The 22,380-nt window shown below is 42.9% G+C and overlaps 1 protein-coding gene across 5 annotated transcripts in view; it reads right to left on the reverse strand.

The window, feature by feature from the left end:
• Nucleotides 1–22,380, reverse strand: part of LOC129701169 (zinc finger protein GLIS1-like) — a 300,889-nt gene that overhangs the window by 44,363 nt on the left and 234,146 nt on the right. For all 5 annotated transcript variants that reach the window (XM_055642225.1, XM_055642224.1, XM_055642222.1 and 2 more), the window contains one exon: nt 4,937–5,078. In XM_055642225.1, the coding sequence (XP_055498200.1) occupies nt 4,937–5,078 (142 nt within the window). The remainder of the gene's footprint in view (nt 1–4,936; nt 5,079–22,380) is intronic.

Below are 22,380 nucleotides of genomic sequence, written 5' to 3' on the forward strand. Positions count from 1 at the left end.
CCCCTCATATTACCCCTAAACTTCTGTCCCTTAATTCTGAAGTCATGTCCTCTTGTTTGAATCTTCCCTATTCTCAAAGGGAAAAGCTTGTCCACATCAACTCTGTCCATCCCTCTCATCATTTTAAAGACCTCTATCAGGTCCCCCCTTAACCTTCTGCACTCCAGAGAATAAAGACCTAACTTATTCAACCTATCTCTGTAACTTAGTTGTTGAAACCCAGGCAACATTCTAGTAAAACCTAGTTTTCTTATTTTAGACAAAACCACTGTGGTGGGCTTTATAAACTAATTTTACTTCGGAGTCATGTGAGTGATACATGAAGAACCCCATCAGGACCCATGCGTGTCATATCGCTACACGCATTGCAACGAGTCACAGCAGGGGCTCCCCTTAGCGGCAGAATTTGAAAGCCGGGAACAGCAGGTAAGGAGACTCTGCGTTCTTTCCACTTACTTCACAGGTGGAGGCATGGACAGATCCACGAGAAACTGAGAAGGCTGCAAAAAAGCTGGCGGGGGAGAACCGCAGAGTTGCGGGCAGCCAGCAGCAGCAGCAGCAGCCAATCTCCCATAATGGGAACAGCTGTGCCCGACTTCATTCCCGCACCGGCCACGGCCGGGCGGTAAAGCGAAGCAAAAAACTAACAGAGTCGTTGACTCTGATGAGTCCGACTTTGAACAGCCGCCAGTGCCCGTGAGCATTGGAGCCGGTTGGAGCGGCTTCAGGAGCAGCCGCGAGCGGCCAGTGCCCGAGAGCATTGGAGTCAGTCGGAGCGGCTGTTGGAGCAAATACTCCAAAGTGACAGGCTCCGGGATATGGAGACTAGTCACAGTGGGCACTAGTAAGTCCTACAGCAGTACCTCTTGTAGGGCTGCACAGTGTTTCTCCCTCATCAGAGGGGAGTGCAGAGGGTCAATTCTGGGCTGACCCTGAAGAAGAGTGTGCAGAACATACCCCCAGTGTGCATGGGGTGCAAGAAAACCTATTGGATATGGTGTCCCAGTTCATTCAACCCGACCAAACAGGCCAAAACCTGGAGCCTAAAATAGCTGCAAGTATCGACTACATGTCATTCAACCAGCTATAAGGACAGGCATTATTGGACACCACAGCAAGACATTTACCACCAGGGAACTGCAAATCACTGAATGTTCCCAGTGTCAACCAGTGTATTTGGAAACATGTCGGAGCCTCAATCAGAGCCAGAGACTTGAAACTACAGAAAGTTCTGAAAGTCCTAATAGCGGGAATTACGGCTTTCACCCGCACAATAAACGAAAAAGACATGACACAAGATCACCAGGATGCACTGGCTTTATTTTGCAACTCCCAATACGAGTTAAATAGTATTAGGAAGAGCGCCATCCAACCGGCTTTAGACCCCAAATTTGCAGGCCTATACAAACCTGGAACCTCCAAACCACCAATATTACTATTTGGAGGTGACTTATCCAAACAGGTAAAAGAACTTGACAAAGAGGCTAAAACCCTGGGGCTCATTAAAGCAACGTCTAAAAACTACTTCGGCCAGAAACAGCACCCCTACGCACCACCAGTCGGCCAAGACAAACTGGTGAAAGCTCGAAGGCCAGGAACACTCAACACCGGTCTTTTTTAGGCCATGGCCCAGACCGGCCTTCCTGGGAAATGCGCTAACCCTCAACACCAACCCAACTACAGATCCAGACACCGGCGCCTCAACGTCCACGGAAGATGCCGAAAAAGTAACAAACCTACCACTAATAACCATGGAGGTAGGTGGGTCTGGTTCCTTACGAATTAAAGGGAGCATGGAGGTTGGTGGGAGATTACAATTCTATCTGGATGCATGGAATAATTTAACTACCGACACTTATATTTTAAGCAGTATAGGGTTATACCATAGAATTTATACAAAAACATAATCCTCCAGTTCAGCATGCACCGAACCGAATGTTCGTGCTTACAGGCAAAGAAAAATCAAAAGCGCATGCTGAACTACAGCGGCTTTATAAAAAAGGAGTAATTGAGAAAACCCAACATGAATCACAGGAAATCGTGTCCAAAATCTTTATCATAAACAAGAAAGATGGTGGTTGTCGCATCATCATAGATTTGACTAATTTTAATACTTTCGTACAATATATTCATTTCAAGATGGAAACCTTTGTTACTGTTAAGCAATTGATTTCCAAAGGTTACTACATGGCAAGCATCGATTTAAATGATGCTTACCATACAGTACCCATAAGAGGTGGCCACAGATGTTATTTAACACAATGGATTATCTGGGGTTCACCATTAACTCAGTTCACATGTCAGTGACTTTGCCGAAAGAAAAGGTTACAGCCTTAATAGAGGCTTGCAGCAAAATCATTGACATGACTAAACCATCCATCAGACTGGTAGCAAGAATAATTGGCAAAATAGTGGCTGCATTTCCAGCCACACAATTGGGACCTCTACATTATCGAAATTTACAGAGGGCTAAAATACGAGCACTCAAAAATTTATGGTGGTCATTTTGACAGACCAATGAAGCTACCAACAGAGGCCATAATGGAACTAAAATGGTGGAAAGATAACATTAGACATTGTTCCAATCCAATCATTATCAGCAACCCATCTATGGTACTACAAACTGATGTCAGTGCACTTGGTTGGGGTGCTACCAATTCCATCCCCAGCTGTGGGGGAGGTGGAATGCACAGGAGGCATCATTATTACAAACACTGGGCATAAACTACCTGGAAATGTTAAGTGCATTCCATGGCCTTAAGTCATATTATTCTGGGTTATATCACCAGCATGTTAGACTACAGATTGACAACACCACCGTGGTAGCATATATCAACCATATGGGTGGAAACAAATCGACATCATGTGACAATCTGGCCAGCACAATTTGGCAATAGTGTATCCAGAGAGATATTTGGATATCAGCTACCTACTTACCAGGTAAACTAAATTTAGTGGCAGACACCAGGTCATGCAAATTCAATGAAAACACTGAATGGATGTTGGATAAAAATGTATTTGCTGAAATTACAGCATGGTATGGAACACCAGATATCGACCTATTCGCATCCAGGCTCAATCACCAGTTATCGAATTACATTTCATGGGAACCAGATCCTGGGGCAGCGGCAACAGATGCATTTTCACTGCATTGGGGGAAATTGTTTATTTATGCATTCCCTCCTTTCTGCCTCATCAGTCGGGTAATAAGGAAAATACAGCAAGACTCTGCGTCTGGTATTTTGATAGTACCCGATTGGCCTACTCAACCATGGTTCCCGGTGATACTCGACATGGTATTAGAACCATGCATCACCATCCATCATAGACCTAATTTACTGGTTCATCCCGCAACAAGGGGAAGTTACCCATGTCATAATTATATAAACCTATTAATTTGTAGAGTTTGAAAGCACCTCTACTACACCTGGGACTGAAAGACCGAACAGTGGATATTATTTCAGCGGCCCACAGACAGTCAACCAAAAAACAGTACTTGGTGTACATCAAGAAATGGGAAATGTACTGTCACAACAATAACATCACCCACAGATCTATGAACATCCCGTCTGTTCTGGAATTCCTGGCAAGCCTCCATTACGATGAGGGGCTCAGTTATAGTGCCATCAACTGCGCCAGAAGTGCTCTGTCAACATACCTGTGGCAAGGAACAGAGCGGCATTCTGTTGGGACACACCCCCTGGTAACCAAACTCATGAGGGGCATTTTTAATGTTAATTCCCCAAGAACCAGGTACTCCCAAATATGGGATGTGAGCATTGTACTGACCATGTTAAGAAACTGGTCTCCAGCTACAGCTCTGTCCCTACAGAAACTGACTATGAAAACAGTCATGCTGATGGCCTTGGTCACGGCACAAAGGGTCCAGTCGCTACAGAAACTAAGGCTGGACAACATGACTATTTCATCTGGAAATTTAACTTTTCACATCAATGAATTAGTCAAACAGAACAGACAGAGGTCAGCAGGCCTAAAAACAGAATTCAGGGCCTACCCGACAGATGATCGTCTCTGTATTGTAACACACTTACTATTATATATGGAGTATACTAAGATCATCAGAGGCAAAGAAATGTCACTTTTAATCAGCTACAAACAGCCACACAAAAAAGTGACAGACCAGACCATCTCGAGATGGCTAAAACAGGTCCTAATAAAGGCTGTAGTAGAGACTAGCATTTTTAAATCTCACTCCACCAGGGCTGCAGCTACATCAGCAGCCATGAAGTTGGATGTTTCTATGGACCAAATCCTCAAGACAGCAGGATGGTCAACAGAGAAAACCTTCCAACGATTTTATAACAAACCAGTCATTGAACCTGGAACATTTGCAGAAACAATTTAAAGTTCTGTAATATAATTTTACCCCATAAATAGGGGCTATAATTTGGTGTTAATAAATTTATCGTTGGGTTTTCAATATCATATTGATGTTTAATGATGTTAACACTATTCTCCCCATGATTAAGGCAGATGTGATGCATGGACTCTTTTCCACGGCATGAAATCACAGAGCTTTAAAATCTTCATGTAGTCACTCACGTGACTCCGAAGTAAAATAGTAAGATTAAACGAGAACTTACCAGTTTGAAGTTTGATCGTTATTTTATGAGGAGTAACGTTGAGGGAATACGTGCCCTCCGCTCCCACCCTTGATCATATACTCAACTGGTATCTCTTCTCTAATCTTACTATGTTTAGTCATTACAGTTATCTGTGATTTCACATCGCTGCTTTGAAGAATGACACGCATGCGTCCTGGCGGGGTTCTTCACTTATTCCCTCAACGTTACTCCTCATAAAATAACGATCAAACTTCAAACTGGTAAGTTCGCGTTTAATCTTACTATTTCTTTGTGAATGAGGAACTTTTATATCAATAAAACAATTATGATTTCAAGTATTTAAAATATACCTGGATATAGCTCATGGTTGACCACTAAAGTTCTTCCGATAGTGTTGCTTGTTACACTGCATGGCGAAGTTGCTGGGTGAAGAGGTTGAATAGTTGGGCAATCGTTCATCACATCCTGTTCAAGTTCAGTGCCCGACCGCAGCTTCAAATAAAAGGGAAGATATAGATAAAGTCCAACCAAAGCATGTCCGATGTTACCTTTGTCTAAATATTTGCAGAAGCTGCTACCAAATAATGATTTATTAGACTGTGAGAATATAACAGCTAAAATAGAATCAGGGCCCTTCCGATCTTTGACAGTTTAAATACATTGCAAAATAGACTGTGCTACATAAAACAGCAATATTCCAGTACTGATTTATTCTTAATAAAAACATACTGCTGGAAGCATTCAGCAGGTCAAGCAACATCAAATGGGTGAGAAATATTCTTAGCTGATTAATGATGAGCGAGTTGGTCAATACAGCTATTCTTATTGCCAGGCAGCATCTTCGGAGAACATGGATAGGTGATGCATCAGGTGATGCATCGGTGATAGGGACCCTTCTTCGGACTCACTGTTGGGGGGGGGTGGAAGAAAACTGGAGGACACAAGGGGCAAGCCTGGCTGATAATAGGTTGATACAGGTGAGGGGAGAGCATTATAGATTGATGGTGGACAAGGGCCAGAGGTAAAAGACAGAAGGTGTGTGCTAAAAACATGGAAGAGTTACGAATTGTGAAGCTAAATGAAGGAATGTATGTGGGCGGGAGAAGAGAGAGAGAATTGTGAATCCAGGTGGGGGAGGTGGAGGGTGGTTAGGAGAAGAAGGGAGAGGGGGAGGGTTTTGTAGTTACCTAAAATTGGGGCACTCAACATTCATGTCGTTGGGTTGTAAGTTATCCATGCAGAATAAGAGGCGTTTCTCGTCCAGTTTGTGTGTGGCCTCACTCTGGCAATGGAGGGGGCCAGGACAGAAAAGCAAGCATGGAAATGTGACGAGGAGTTAAAGGGTTTAGCAACTGGGAGATCTCATAGGCCTTGTCGGACTCAGTGCATATGTTCGGCGAAATGGTTGCCAAGTCTATCCTTGGTCTCGTTAATGTATAGGAGGCCACATTTCCCCGATTGTTAACCATCACAACGCCTCTTCCCATTCCATACTGAAACCTGATATAGTCTCCTGTACATTGGCAATATAAAGCTTAGACGTGGCAGCTGTTCGCTCAACACGCTGTGAAGATGACAGAGGTTATGGGGAGAAGGCAGGAGAATGGGGTTAGGAGAGAGACATAGATCAGGAATGATTGAATGGAGGGTTGCCTTGATGGGTCAATTGGCCTTTTTCTACTCCTATCACTTATGACCTTATAACACATGGTTGGTTTACTAAGGCTTACAAGATATCCCGTTTGCATACCATTTTAACTCCTCTTCCCATTCCCATACTACTGGTGTGGGCTTCAGTACATAGGTAAGACCATGTGTATACTCAGCGTCAGTTTCGTCAAACAATTGTGCTCAGGCCGCCAAGGCTTAAGGGATCTCCCGGTTGCTCAAGAGTTCAAGTGAGACATTTATTATCACATGCACCAATTGGTACAGTGAGATTTGAATTACCATACAGCCATACGAATAAAAAGAACACAATACACTTTAGAATTTAACATGACCATCCCCCACACCGCGGAATCAACGTTTCCCACTGTGAGGGAAGGCAATAAAGTTCTGTCCTCTTCCTCTTTCTTCGCCGGGATGATCGGAGCTCCGGGTCAGAACGGAGAACACTCTCAGTGGCTTGGAGTTTCTGAATCGGTCACTTCCTACTGGAGACTGCGGCTCCCGAAGTCCACAGGCTGAGCTGAGCATTGATTCAACGCTGGCAACCCCCTGCGAGAGGTTCAAGTCGTTAAGAAGCTCCGTAAACCACAGCTTCACGGTGTTAAACAGCTGGCCCAACACTCCGGAGCTCTGCGGTGGTAATTCAGTGCTGCGCCGCTGCTGAAGCTCTGGCCGGTTTCCGGCAGGAAAGGGAGAAGATGCGACTCGGAGAAAAGACGCATCCTCGTCGGTTTCCCCCTTCCCCCCCCCTTCACCCCCCACATAAAAAAGACTAAAAGACCAAAATAAAACTTTTAGACAGACTAAAAATAATTAAAAAGGCAGCTGCTGGCGAGGCTGCCACGCTCGGCGCCACCCAATGATGTTAATCATTTAAACTCCTCTTCCCATTTGCATACTGAGCTTTAAGTCCTGGGCCTCCTCCATTGCCTGAATGAGGTCACATACAAACCCATCTATCAACAACTAGAGAGCAGTCCTGCGCTACCTTTAATTGGACTTCACTGTACTTTGTGCTAAAAGTTACTTCCTTCATCATATATCTGCACACTACGGATGGCTCAATTGTAATCACATATAGTCTCTCCGCTGATTGGTTAACACGGAACAAAAACTTTTTGCAGTACCTCGGAACACGTGACGATGAACTAAACTATTCCGCTTGGGTAGCTGACAACTTAACGGAATGAACATTTGGATTCTCTGATTTTAGATTCTTCCCCCTTCCCCCCCCTATCCCCCCCCCCCCCCCCCCCCCCCCCCCCCCCCCCCCCACCCCCCCCCCCCCGACAATTGGAGTTACACCTTTTTCTCCCCTCCCTCTCCCCATCCTTTCTCTAGCTTCACAATTCACAACTCTTCTACCCTTTAAGTCTCATACCTTCTGTCTTCATCTCTGGCCTTTGTACCCCATCACCTGTATCAACCTTTTACTAATCTGGCTTTGTCCTGCTCTTCCTCTCTTTCAGCTTCCTTCCCCCCCCCCCCCCCCCCCCAACCCAAAATGTCACCTATCCATGCTCTCCAGAGATGCTGCTTGACCCATTGAGTTACTACAGCACTTTGTGGCGTTTTTTGTAAAACAGCTTCTGCAGTTCCTTGTATCTATATTCTCATTACCATTTATTTTTCCACCATAAATGGAAATTTTGCAACAAAAAACATCACTCTTCCCTGGAAACAATAAGACTGCACATCGCTGAGTATTCCACGCCAGTGTCCACAGGGCATAAAAGATAGTGCAGAAAAAAGATGAATTTTGCACGACAAGGTCAAATTCCATTTAAGAAAGTCGCTGGAGCATTTTCTCAGTATCTAGCATGAACTTTGGCTCAGAGCATCGCTCAGGGAAAACCTCTAACAGAAATTCAGGCACAGGTGTTAGTGTCTTTCTATGAATTCTGCATTTGATAGTGTAAATTCTGTGACGTATGTTGGCTTCCAAAATCTAATTAGCAAAATATTCATAAAAGGATTCTAAAATCTACAAGCCTCTGAAATGCCACTATCGTATCTGCCTCCACCACCACCCCTGGCAGCATGTTCCAGGCACCCAACACCCAACCTGCTCCGCATATCTCCTTTAAACTTTGCCCCTCTCACCCTAAAGCTATGCCCCCTTGTCTTTGACATATTCACACTGGGAAAAAGGTTCTGACTGTCTACTTTATTTATCTCTCATAATTTCCTATACTTCTGTCAGGTCTCCCCTCAACCTCCAGCGTTTTAGAGAAACCGATCCAAATTTGTCCAACCTTTAATGTGTATTTGGAAGTCCATTCAAAAGCTTTTGGTTAATTGGATTGGTGGCGGTACATGTTGAAGGTTTTCCAACAGTTTCTGAGCTTCACATTGCAGATCTAGATATTGGTTTAGTTCCCAAATGTGATGATTTTGTCTATATAAAAGTAAAGTAGATCTACAACTTCAAAGCAGATGATCTTCTGGTGCCTATTTTCAGGTGTTTTTTGTCTCCAGTGTACATTTAATTCCCAGACTGCTCAAATAACTACATCAAAAATAGAGAGGCTGTCAACTTTCTGACCAGGAGTTGTGGAGTACATTCAAGGGTAATTCTCAACTGAAAGCAGCTCTTAAAATATGACATTTACTGCTGCCATATTGGTCCTTGGAATATCAGCAACAATATGCAAGGGTGCTTATAAATTCTCAAGCCAGTTTAGTTTAGAGATACAGTGTGGAAACAGGCACGTTGGCCCACCTAGCCCATGATGACCAGCAATCCCTTCTCATTAACACTATCCGACACATACTAGGGACCATTTACATTTATACCAAGCCAATTAATCTACAAACCTGTGCGTCTTTGGAGTGTGGGAGGAAACCAAACATTTTGGAGAAAATCCACCCAGATCACGGGGAGAAACTATCAACTACGTACAGACAAGCATCCCTAATCAGGACTGAAACTGGGTCCCTGGCGTTGTAAGACGACAACTCTATCACTGCACCATCGTGCCGCACTATTAAATGGAGGAGGTGAAGTGCAGTAAAAAGGAATTGCAGGTGCTGGTTTACACCAAAGATAGACACAAAATGCTGGAGTAACTCAGTGGTTAGGCAGCATCTGGAGAAAATGGATGGATGGTTTTGGCTTGGGACCTTTCTTCAGACTTACTTCTTCAGAGGTATGGTGCATATTGGCCTGCTGATCCAAGAAGTAAATAAAACCATGAATGGAGCCAGAGGAATCCACTCTCCAGATGAACATCAGCAAAATGGCCAAAAAAGCTCCCTGCCCTTTGTAAGGCCATGGAATGCAGCCCAAATAAGAGGAGTCAGCCAGGATTGTGAATGTGTGATCCAAGCCATTTTCTAGCTGAATTCCTTTTCCTAAACACGCTGTTGAACCATTGACAAATTATCCTGCAAAATGCTCTGAGATACCTCATTAAATAAATTAAGGGTTTTTTTTCTGATGGTTTTTCACTTATTAGTGTATATTTTCCAGAAATGCCTCTGGAACATAAAGTTAACAATTGGAATTTTAGTAACTACCTTCATATCCTTGGATGTTTTTTTATAAACTTGGCAAATTTACAGAAAATGTAATTAGGCCCTCATTCCTTTCGTGTGTCCCTTGAGTCAGGTTATAGGCCCAATTAAATTGCCAGCATTCCTATCACCCAAAATAGCAAATAAGCTCAGGACATCTGTTTGACATCCTTTGGATATAACTTCATAAGAAGCGCTGCCTTCAAAATTCAGACAGGTTATTCAGCATTGGAAAAGTAAAATTCTACACCAAGACCATAAGGTTCTCCTGCACCTTTGCTTTCAGGTTCATTTATGAGTTATGTACAACAAAATAACATTTCAACTTTTAGTGCTATATATATTTAGTTCAATCTTTAGTTACAACTTTTAGGGTTCCCATTCAATCCTTATCTTTGTTTCTCATTTCCTTTTTCCACCTGTTTTTCCTTGTTTTATAACTTATCCACTGTTGCAGTCTAATACATTTCATGGCATTTTGAAAAACTATGCTTCACCCAATTCTACACTTTATCCCTCAGATTGATCACATTAGATATGGTTATCCTTTGTTCGGCTTAAGAAGGAACTGCAGATGCTGGAAAAATTGAAGGTGGATAAAAATGCTGGAGAAACTCAGTGGGTGAGGCAGCATCTATGGAGCGAAGGAATAGGTGACGTTTCGGGTCAAGACTCTTCTTCAGACTGATATGGGAGTGGTGGGGGCGGAAAGAAGAAAGGAAGAGGAGACAGTAAGGTGTGGGAGAGCTGGGAAGGGGAGGGGAAAGAGGGAGAAAGCAAGGACCACCTGAAATTGGAGAAGTCAAGCGGTATGAACATTGACCTCCAATTTCAGGTAGTCCCTGCTTTCTCCCTCTTTCCCCTCCCCAGCTCTCCCTCAGCCCCCTGTCTCCGCCTCTTCCTTTCTTCTTCCCATCCCCACCAAACGCACATCAGTCTGAAAAAGGATCTCGACCCGAAATATCACCTATTCCTTCGCTCCATAGATGCTGCCTCACCCGCTGAGTTTCTCCAGCATTTTTAATCTACCTTTGTTCTGCTTAGGTTACACCTTCATTAACATTTAATCAAATAGTATTTACTTTTGTATCATAATATATTTAAGTACATTCATGCTTTTTAAAAGTAAGGAATTAAAATGGAATTGCTTCACATGATGTGAATTGTGTTGTCCAAAATGACAGTAATTCTGAATCAGTATCTACAATGTTAGGCACTCTCTTTCATTGGATGTACTTCCACTTCACTCTTTAACTTTGTTATATCCAATTAACAAGGCAAACATTTCAGTTTTTCAATATGTACTTATGTAATCAGGAAAGATTGGAGATTTTTTTAAAAGTTAAAAAATAGGGGGTATAATTTTAACATAAACTATAATTACTGATATAAAACCCTTTTACAATCTAAGGGGAAATGCATTTTGTTGTCTCTGTACTGTACACTGACAATGACAATTAAAATTGAATCTGAATCTGAATTTAGTTTCAGTTTTAATGTTCTCAGTGAGACTTATAAAAATAGATTTTAGTTGTATTTTGGCTAAATTTATTGCAGATTTAAACCAGTAAAGAAAGGGATAATCATCTAAAGAGGCTTCCAACACAGTTATGAGACAGTTTTTCTCATACTCTTGCCAATGATTAAGTGGAAGCAAGAGCCAGCTTTATACTTTTTATACGTTGTACAATCTTAACTAAAAATTGCCATGAGTACACGATTTAGCTTCCATTTTCATGGCCATGTTCCATTTATGCATTTCTGTTTTCTTTCTGCGTATGTCTATTCTTAAGCATGCTTATTGGAATTTGCAAAAGCATGCATCTTCAGCTGTGAAGTAATTAGTCAATCTACGGAAATCTAAACCAAACAGGGAGTGACACCAGATTATCTTGGGGGCTTTCTGGCAGTTGACTTGAGTCTACATCGGAGGAGAAACTTTTCCTGGACTTTGTCTTAACCATCAAGAGTATATGAAAATTGCTGAAAACTGCAGGATTACAATAGACAATAGGTGCAGGAGAAGGCCATTCGGCCCTTCAAACCAGCACCGCCATTCAATGTGATCATGGCTGATCATCCCCAATCAGTACCCCGTTCCTGCCTTCTCCCCATATCCCCTGACTCCGCTATCTTTAACAGCCATATCTAGCTCTCTCTTGAAAGTATCCAGAGAACCGGCCCCCACTGCCCTCCGAGGCAGAGAATTCCACACTCACAACTGTCTGTGTGAAAAAGTGTTTCCTCATCTCCGATCTAAATGGCTTACCCCTTATTCTTAAAATGTGGCCCCTGGGTCTGGTCTTCCCCAACATCGTGAACATGTTTTCTGCCTCTAGCGTGTCCAAACCCTTAACAATCTTATATGTTTCAATAAGATGCCCTCTCATCCTTCTAAATTCCAGAGTATACAAGCCCAGCTGCTCCATTCTCTCAGCATATGACAGTTCCACCATCCCGGGAATAAACCTTGTAAACCTACGCTGCACTCCCTCAATAGCAAGAATGTCCTTCCTCAAATTAGGGGACCAAAACTGCACACGATACTCCAGGTGTGGTCTCACTAGGGCCATGTACAAGTGCAGAAGGACCTCTTTGCTCCTATACTCAATTCCTCTTGTTATGAAGGCCAACATGCCATTCGCTTTCTTCACTGCCTGCTGTACCTGTATGCTTACTTTAATTGACTGATGAACAAGGACCCCCAGATCCTGTTGTACTTCCCCTTTTCCCAACTTGACACCATTTAGATAATAATCTACCTTCCTGTTTTTGCTACCAAAGTGGATAACCTCACATTTATCCACATTAAACTGCATCTGCTATGCATCTGCCCACTCACCCAACCTGTCCAAGTCACCCTGCATCCTCATAGCATCCTCCTCACAGTTATAGCCCTGTCCCACAGTGCGAGTTCATTCCAAGAGCTCTCCCGAGTTTAAAAAAAAATCAAACTCATGGTAAGCACGTAGCGGGTACATCGGAGCTCAGGGACGTCTCTTAGCGCTAACGGCAGGTACTCGGGAAGACTCGCTAACGGCAGGTAAGCACAGGAAGACTCATGAAGATTTTTCAACATGATGAAAAATGTCCACGAGAGCCCCGAGTACCGACAAGTGGCCATTACCGTAAATCTCCAAGTTCAAATCAGGGCAAACTCGGGAGAACTCTTGGAATGAACTCGTACCATGGGACAGGGGTTTTACTAATTACACATTACTAATCTTCAGAAGAAAATGCATCAGTGTGGTTTACATGAGTGTCTAATAGAAATACTGGGAATGCTGAATCAGATGGAAGCCACAGATTATTAGTGGAATCATGCTGGCTTATAAACAGACAATGCTATGTTGTGCTGCAGCTGATTTATTTAATTATAAGAGGTACCTCATATCTTTTGAATAACTCAATTAGCCAACCAGTATTTAGTACATTAAAGCAATATTAGGTGTCTGGTAGCCGTGCGATCTATTTAATAGAATACTTAATTACCAGGCAGATGTACAGAACTGTATAACATATGGAAAAAAGATCATCATTGGTATAGATCATTATCTGTGAGCTGGAAACTAGAATTCTTCCTCAGAGTTCTCTTACTCATTCCTTAGGAATTATTTTGGCTTTGACATTGTTATTTTTCATCTGCCGAACTACTGAAATAGCAATCATCCGATGGATTACTGGCTCATTCTTACCCCTTGGTGAAATATTCAAATACTTCCCAAGAACAACATATACGCATTCTTCATTGGGAAAGTACTTCATGGAAAATTATTTAGCATTGTACCCATTGTGTGTCTGTTATATATATCTCTGACATCTGATAGATTTCAATGATCTAACAACAGATCATTTTGATCAATATGTACAAAGATCTCAGAATATGGATTGGCAAAATGTCAGTAGATACAATATTACATACTTTGAACAAAACAATAACAAAGACTGATATTGCTGCTATACTAATTCAGCCACAACTGCATTACGTTGTATTCGGAAAAGGAAGTTCTCTAGTCTCCCTGCACATGTAACACCCAGTGACCCAAGCGAGCACACTGTGATCGTATAATTATTGACACTGAATAACTAGTTAAATTTAAAGGTAAAATTAGTTGGTGATATAAATGTAATAGAGTAATTCAATAGTCTGCTTTATGCTATGTTGGACAATTTTCAATTCATTTGTATCCCCAACCCATTTATACTTGAATTGAATTGAATTGAATTTATTTGTCATTCAGACCTTTCGGTCTGAACGAAATTTTGTTTCCCTGCAGCCATACATATAATAAAAATGACAAAAACACACAAAATCAACACAAATTTAACATCCACCACAGTGAGTTCACCAAACACCTCCTCACTGTGATGGAAGGCAAAATCTTAAAGTCTCTGTCTCATCCCTCTTTGTTTCCCTGCAGCCTTGGGTCACTGGGTGTTACATGTGCAGGGAGACTAGAGAACTTCCTTTTCCGAGTACAACGTGATGCAGTTGTGGCTGAATTAGTATAGCAGCCCTCTGCACCGAGGCAATCCAGGCTGCTGCTGCCGCCAGAGCACCGCCACAGATCCGAGGCCGAGTCGGGTCGCCGCTGCTGCTCCCGCCGCCACAGCTCCTCGGCACAGACGGAGACGGGGAATACGACAGAAAAAAAAGTCGCATCCCCCGAAGGAAGAGACCAAAACATGTTTCTCCCACCCCACCCACACACATACACAAATTAATAAAACAAAATTAACTAAAAACAGGACAAAGGAACAAAAAGAAAGAAAAAACAAACGGACTGCAGGTGGGCCGCAGCTGTTAAACCAGCGCCGCCATCTTGAATTTTCCACTCGAGGCTGAGGCTACTTGTCAATGAATTCTGTCACAATTGGTACGTGAAATAGATTTGGTGGCATGGAGGCTAGTGACAAGTGTGAGCATACAATGTATGTTTGTTGGCAATACTGGGAGATTGGAGCATGCACAGCAATAAAATTGTGTGGGTTTTGACTATAAGGATAGGTGGTAACAGGAAGACAACAATCTGCTTAAGCTCCAGTCCAATAGCCTCTCCTCGCCTGAGCCACTGTCAATGAGTCTACCAGCAATGCCAGCAAACCAAACTACCAAGAGCATAATCAAGATAAGGCTTGCTTCTGTCATATGACTGTCCTGTCCAACCAAACCCATACTGGACAATATGTATTTTATTTATTTTAATCTATGGAATTCCATGCTCACTCAAATAGATGCCACAGAATTGATTAAATTACATATTGATCCGGTTGCAGGAATTCAGAGGTCCAGCTTTGTACTTAAATGTCAGTGAAGAAGAAGTGAATGATTCTGGTGGATGACTTGAGATTGTACATACAGGTATGGAGGAACTAACTTCATACTGACTGGGCAAAACAATATGTTTGTGTTTACAGGGACATTGCTGAATGCAAGGCCTACATTTGCACTTATTTAGGAGCGATGTCTGCTAATTGTTGGCCAGGTCCAGTTCATTATTTCTATATTAACAAGAGTGGATGGAAACCTGTCCAGGAAAAGATGTAGTGGTAGTAGATAGCTAACCAATGTTAATGTGAATTTCATAAGGATATTAGCAATATTGTCTGATATAAATATATTTCTCCTTTTCATAATTTAAAACATTTAGATTTGAAAGAAGATGGCAGCAGTCTATGCAGTTTATAATTCTCTAACCCGTATTTAATACATCCTATTGTAATGCTCATTGACATTTGTAATGATGTTCATAAATGACATTATTCACAAAACAATAGAACTACCACAAAACATTGTCAAGACTCAAGAGAAATGGTTAGTACAACAGCATATCACAGTCATAAAACAATACGTTGAGTTCTTAAATTTGCTTTCACGTCCATTTATATCTCATTATTCCTTTAACAGAATGTAAGAAACCCATGGAAATCACCATAAACCTGGACGTATTAAATCTTATTGACATTAACTTTTTACATGCAGTCAATTATACACTAGATTAAATATTAACATTCAAAGCTTCTATTACCAATAAATGAAATTGTCAATGTATGTTATTAATTTCTGAGATCTATTTAACAGTAAAGGTGTGTTTGTCAACCCTGAAGTGTCCACTCCAGATGTCCTCAACTCTGGTGGATGAACTTCACCTATTGACTGTGTCTCTGCTTTACATCATTTCTGCCTCCTAAACAAATCTTGCCCAGAATTCTACAATCCATCAGCAGTTTAATAGTAAGATTAAACGTGAACTTACCAGTTTGAAGTTTGATCTGTATTTTATGAGCAGTTACGATGAGGGATTACGTGAAGAACCCCGCCAGGACGCATGCGTGTCATTCTTCAAAGCAGCGGTGTGAAATCACAGATAACTGTAATGACTAAACATAGTAAGATTAGAGAAGAGATACCAGTTAAGTATATGATCAGGGTGGGAGCGGAGGGCACGTAATCCCTCATCGTAACTCCTCATAAAATACAGATCAAAATTCAAACTGGTAAGTTCTCGTTTAATCTTACTATTTTACTTCGGAGTCACGTGAGTGACTATGTGAAGATTTTAAAGCTCTGTGATTTCATGCCGTGGAAATGAGTCCATGCATCACGTCTGCCTTGACTGTGGGAGGAATTGTGTTAACATAATTTGGACATGAATTCGACATTGAAATCATAAAATTTTTTAACACAAATTTATAACCCCTTTTTATGGGTTTAAATTAATTTACAGAACTTAAATTGTTTCTGCAAACGTTCCAGGTTTCATTACTGGTTTATTATAAAATAATTGGAATGTTTTCCCCTCCAGACCATCCTGCTGACTTGAGGATTTGGTCCATTGGTACATCCAACTGTATCGCTGCCAATGTAGCTGCAGCCCTGGTGGAAAGAGATTTTTTAAATTAGTATCCACCCCAGCCTATGTTAGCACCTGTTTCAGCCATCTTGAGATGGTCTGGATCGTCACTCTTGGTGTGGTTGCTAGTGGCTGACCAAAATGTGCCTTTTCATTGCCTCTTAGGATATTCGTTTTCTCCATGTATAACGACGATGTCTTATTATACACAGCCGGTCATCTGTTGGGGATGACCTAATTGTATATTGAGGCCTGCTGATCCCTTTTCTGTTCTGCTTACTATCTCATAAATATGAAACGTAATATTTTCTGTTGAGGAAGTCATGTTGTCCAGTCTAGTTTTTGCAGTGACTGTATCCTCTGTGCCGTGACCAATACCATTAGCATGACTGTTTTAATGTCAGTCTGTGTAGGGACAGAACTGTTGCTGGAGACCAATTCCTGAGCATCTTCAGGATTATTCTCACATCCCATATTTGGGAGTATCTGGTTCCCCTCATAGGTTTTGTACCAGTGGGTGAGTCCCAACAGTGTAATGGTCTGTCCCCTGCCATAGGTAAGTCGATAGGGCACTTCTGGCGCAGTTGATGGCACTGTAACTGAGCCCCTCATCATAGTGGAGGCCTGCCAGATATTCCAGAACAGACGGGATGTTCATGTCTCTGATACCATGTTTGATACCACTGGGAACCATGGTTGTGTAGGCCAATCGGGTACTACCAATACCTGATGCAGAGTCTTGTTGTATTTTCTTAATGCCCGACTGATGAGGCAGGAAAGGAGGGAATGCGTAAATAAACAATCCCCCCCCCCCCCCCCCAATGCAGCGAAAATGCATCTGTCGCTGCTGCCCCAGGGTGCGGTTCATATGTAACATAATTTGATAACTGGTGGTTAAGTCTGGATGCGAATAAATCGATACCTGGTGTTCCATATTTTGCTGTGATATCAGCAAATACTATTTTATTCAACATCCATTTGGTGTTTTCATTAAATTTGCGTGAGCTGGTGTCTGCCACTGAATTTAGTCTTCCTGGTAGGTAAGTGGCTGATATCCAAATATCTCTCTGGATACACCATCGCCAATTTGTATAGCCAGATTGTCATATGATGTCGATTTGTTTCCACCCTGTGGTTAATGTATGCTACCACTGTGGTATGGTATTGGTGGCTCTGCACCCAAGTGCACTGGCATCAGTTTGTAGTACCATGGAAGGGTTACTGACAATGATTGGATTGGTACAAGGCCAGATGTTATCTATCCACCATTTTAGTTCCATTTTAGCTTGATTGGTAGTTTCACAGATCTGTCAAAGTGACCTGCATAATTTAGAGTGCTTGTATTTAGCTCTCTGTATGTTTTGGTAATGTAGAGGTCCAAATTGTGTGGCTGGAAAGGCAGCCATCATTATGCCAATTACTTTAGCTACCAATCTGATGGATGGTTTGCTGATGTCAGTGAGGTTATTGCAAGCCTCTATTAAATCTCTAGCCTTTCCCTTAGGCAGAGTCACCGACATGTGAACTGAGTCAATGGTGAAACCCCAGGCAGTCCATGGTAGTGGAAGGCGTTAGTTTAGATTTAACTGGATGAAAATGAATCCCAGTTTTCCAAATAACTTTTTTGTGGCTGTTACAGTTTGTTTGGCCAATTCCAAAGTTTTGCCCATAATTGCCATGATCATGTGTGTACGTTTCCGTAGAAACGCTGGGGTTGGTTTCAAATTTTTTGTGAACAGCCTGGGCTGATGATAACCCATTTGGCAGTGCTTTATACTGTCAGAGTTGTCCCATCCAGTTGAATTTTAAGTAACATATGTGGTCACCTCGTTATAGGCACTGAATAGTAAGCATCTTTTAAATCAATGCTGGCCATTGAAGTAACCTTTGGAAATTAATTGTTAAGCAGTAACAAAGGTATCTATTTTGTCAGATCTATGATGATGCGATGACCATCATCTATTTTGTTTTTGATAAATATATTGGGCACGAATTCTAATGGTTCGTGTTGGATTTTCTCAATTACACCTTTTATGTGAAGCCGCTTTAGTTCAGCTTGCGCTTTTGATTTTCCTTTATCAGAAGGCACAAACATTCAGTTCAGTATATGTTGAACTGGAGGGCTGTACTTGTGTATAAACTTTGTTGTATATCCCTGGATACTGCTTAAGATGTAAGGATTGGTTGTTATCATGCTCCATGCATTCAGAAAAGAGTGTAATCTCCACCCAATCTCCGTGCCCACTGTATATTGTAGGGAACCAGACCCACCTACCTCCATAGTTACCAGTGGCAGGTTTACTTTTTGTAGGTTCTTCACTGCTGTTGTAGCGCTGGGGTCTGGATTTTCAGTTTGGTTGGCATTGGAGGTCCCCGCATCTTCCAAGAAGGCCTAAAAAGACTCATGTTTTGGGTACTGGTCCTTCGAGCTTTCACCAGTTCTGCTGGTGGGTGCGTGGGGGTGCTGTCGTTGGCCGTAGTGGGTTCCAGTAGGTTTTCTTGTTCCTGCACCCCCTGCACACTTGTCTTTTCTTCTGCGGACCCCTCTTCCAGGTCAGCCCAGAACTGACCCGCAGTGCTCCCCTCTGATGAGGTAGAAGCACTGTGCAGCCCTTCAAGAGGTACTGCTGTGGGTTTATCATAGGGCCCACAGTGACCCGACTCCATCTCCCGGAGTCTGTCATGTTGGATCAAAGCTCCATACACCGCTTCTTCCGGCTCCAGCGCTCTCGGGCGCTGGCCGCCCGCGGTTGTTCAAAGTCGGACTCCTCTGAGTCCACGACCTTGTTTGTTTTGTGTCTAGCCTTTCCGCCCGGCCGCGTGGATCTGGCCGGTGCGGAGGCGACATCGAGCACAGCTGATCCCACTACGGGTGATCCAAGTGCCGCTGGCTGCTGCTGGCTTGCCCGCTGCTCCACGGTCCTCCTTCTCCATCTTTGTCCTTACTGTCCTTCCGTGGAGTGGATATGGCCGGTGTGGAGGACATCTGGCACAGCTGATCCCATCTAGCCCACCAGCTTTGTCGCAGCCCGTTGGTTTCTGCACCTGCAATCAGCATGGTAAATACAAAAAAGACCGCAGCTCTTACCTGCAGGTCCAGGTTAAAATTGTTGCTACGGGTGAACGTCGTTCCACCCCGTCTGCTGCCGTTATTGACTTGTCAAAAAGTCAACGGCCCCATTTGAATAGTCTCCTGCCCGGCCGTGGTGTTCTGGCTGGCGCGGGACCAAAAGTCGGCACAGCTGATCCCTTACGGGGCTTGTGCCTTCAGCTGCTGCTGGCTCCCGCAACTTTGCGGTCTTCCCCAGCCAGCTTCCTAGCAGCACTTGTGGACACTATTTTGTCCAGCTTCCCCCCCCTGTGAAACCAGCGCGGGGAACATTAGTTTTGTTTCCCTCTCCTGCCTGGTCCGGGAGTGAGTCGGGAGCGAAAGTCGGGCACAGCTCTTCCCATTACGGGAGATTAACGTGCCTTTGGCTGCTGCTGCCGGCTGCCTGCTCCGCGGTCCTCCCCAGCCAGCTTCACTAGCAGCACTTGTGGACACTCCTTTGTCCAGCTTCCCCTCCTGTAAAGACCCAGCGCGGGGAAACATTAGTTTTGTTTCCCTCTCCCGCCCGGTCCGGTGCGGGAGCGAGTCGGGAGCGAAAGTCGGGCACAGCTGTTCTCATTACGGGACTTTATCGTGCCTTAGGCTGCTGCTGCCGGTTGCCCGCGACTCCGCGGTTCTCCCCCGCCAGCTTTCCCGCAGCCTTCATGGATCCGGTCCATGTTTCCACCTAAAAGGTGAGTGGAAGGAACGCAGAGTCTTCTTACCTGCTGTTCCCGACTTTCAAATTCTGGAACGCAGAGTCTCCTTACCTGCTGTTCCTGGTTTTCAAATTTTGCCGCTAGGGGAACGTCGTTCCCCCTTGCTGTGACTTGTTGCAATGCATGTAGCGATATGACACGCATGCGTCCTGGCGGGGTTCTTCACGTAGTCACTCACGTGACTCCGATGTAAAATCCGAGACTCATCCTGCACAAGTTCCCAAACACCATCTTCTTGGGTATTATGTGCATGTGAAAATTGATCAACATAAACTTTTTGACTTATTTTATTCATCTTCAATCCTTATCCTCTTAGCCATATAGTTCTTATGTCTAGGATTTCTATAATCTTTCCACAGCTTCATCATGTCACTTTAGTTTTCAGTTTAGTTTAGAGATACAGCGTGGAAAAAGGTCCTTCGACCCACAGAGTCCACACCGACCAGCGATCTCTGTACACTAGCTGACACACTAGGGACAATTTTACAATTTTACCGAAGCCAATTAACCTACAAACCTGCACATCATCGAAATTTGGAAGGAAACTGGATCAGCTGGAGAAAACCCATGCAGTCACGTGGAGAACATACAAACTCCGTACAGAGAGCACGCATAGTCAGGATCAAACCCGGTTCTGTAGTGCTGTCAGGCAGCAAATTTTCTGCTGCGCCACCGTGCTGCCCTATCTCTATATCCTGATGTTGGTGTTTTCTCATGGCATTTCCACGATTTCCCACCTCTTCGTCTGAAACAGATTCTCCATCTTGTCAGGTACTTGCAAACTCACATTCTTTTCCTCCACAAATTATTTCTAGTTGGTCAGTATCTAATTCGACCATGACTGCAATCACACTTGCATTTCATCTAATACTCAAGAGCTAACAGTAGTAGACTAACTCAGTCTGGAGAGAAGGAATGGGTGAAGTTTTAGGTCGAAACCTTTCTTCAGGTCTCGACCCGAAACGTCACCCATCCCTTCTCCACAGAGATGCTGCCTGTCCCGCTGAGTTACGCCAGCATTTTATGTCTATCTTCAGTTTAAACCAACATCTGCAGTTCTTTCCTACACAGTAGATTATATGTGGTTAATGAAATAGATAGGCTTGAATTATCTTTTTTATTTCTCATTCTGCTCCTGTTGGAATCAGAATAGGTTTTAAGTTCTGAATAGGACAAATATTTATATTTAGACATTTTTTTCATTTCCATACAAAACTGTAGGAAACAAAAAAGCCAGTCCCTCCTTGACACAATATGCCCTCCCCCGAACACAGGTTTACAGCATATATGACAATAATCCCTTATCCTTTTTGTGTAATACATTAATGTACATTAGATTTCTCTCACATACCTCCTCTGATTAATAGGGCAAGTCAATTTAAAAAGGTTCTCGAGTACAATGACTACCAACAACAGCAGAGTAAATGATTACGATTCTGAAGTTGGAAGATACACCTTGTTAAATGATCCTGTCCACAGTCTCCAAGGAGTTATGTACAGTGCATTCAGAAAGTATTGAGACCCCCTCACTTTTTCCACATTTTGTTACTTTACAGCCTTATAAAATGGATTAAATTTATTTGTTTTATCATTAATCTACACACAATACCCCATAGAGCGAAAACAGGTGTTTAGAAATGTTTGCGAAGAAATTAAAAATAAATAACTGAAACATCACATTTACATAAGTATTCATACCCTTTGCTATGACACTCAAAATTGAGCTTAGGTGCATCTTGTTTCCATTGATTATCCTTGAGATGGTTCTACAACTTGATTGGAGCCCACCAGTGGTAAATTAAATTGATTGCACATGATTTGGAAAGGCACACACCTGTCTATATAAGGTCCCACAGTTGACTGTGCATGTCAGTGAAATAACCAAGCCATGAAGACGAAGGGAGTGTCTGTAGACCTCCGAGACAGGATTGTGTTGAGATACAGAT

This window comes from Leucoraja erinacea, chromosome 10 (genome assembly GCF_028641065.1).
Source record: "Leucoraja erinacea ecotype New England chromosome 10, Leri_hhj_1, whole genome shotgun sequence".
In the NCBI taxonomy this organism is placed as follows: Eukaryota; Metazoa; Chordata; class Chondrichthyes; order Rajiformes; family Rajidae; genus Leucoraja; species Leucoraja erinaceus.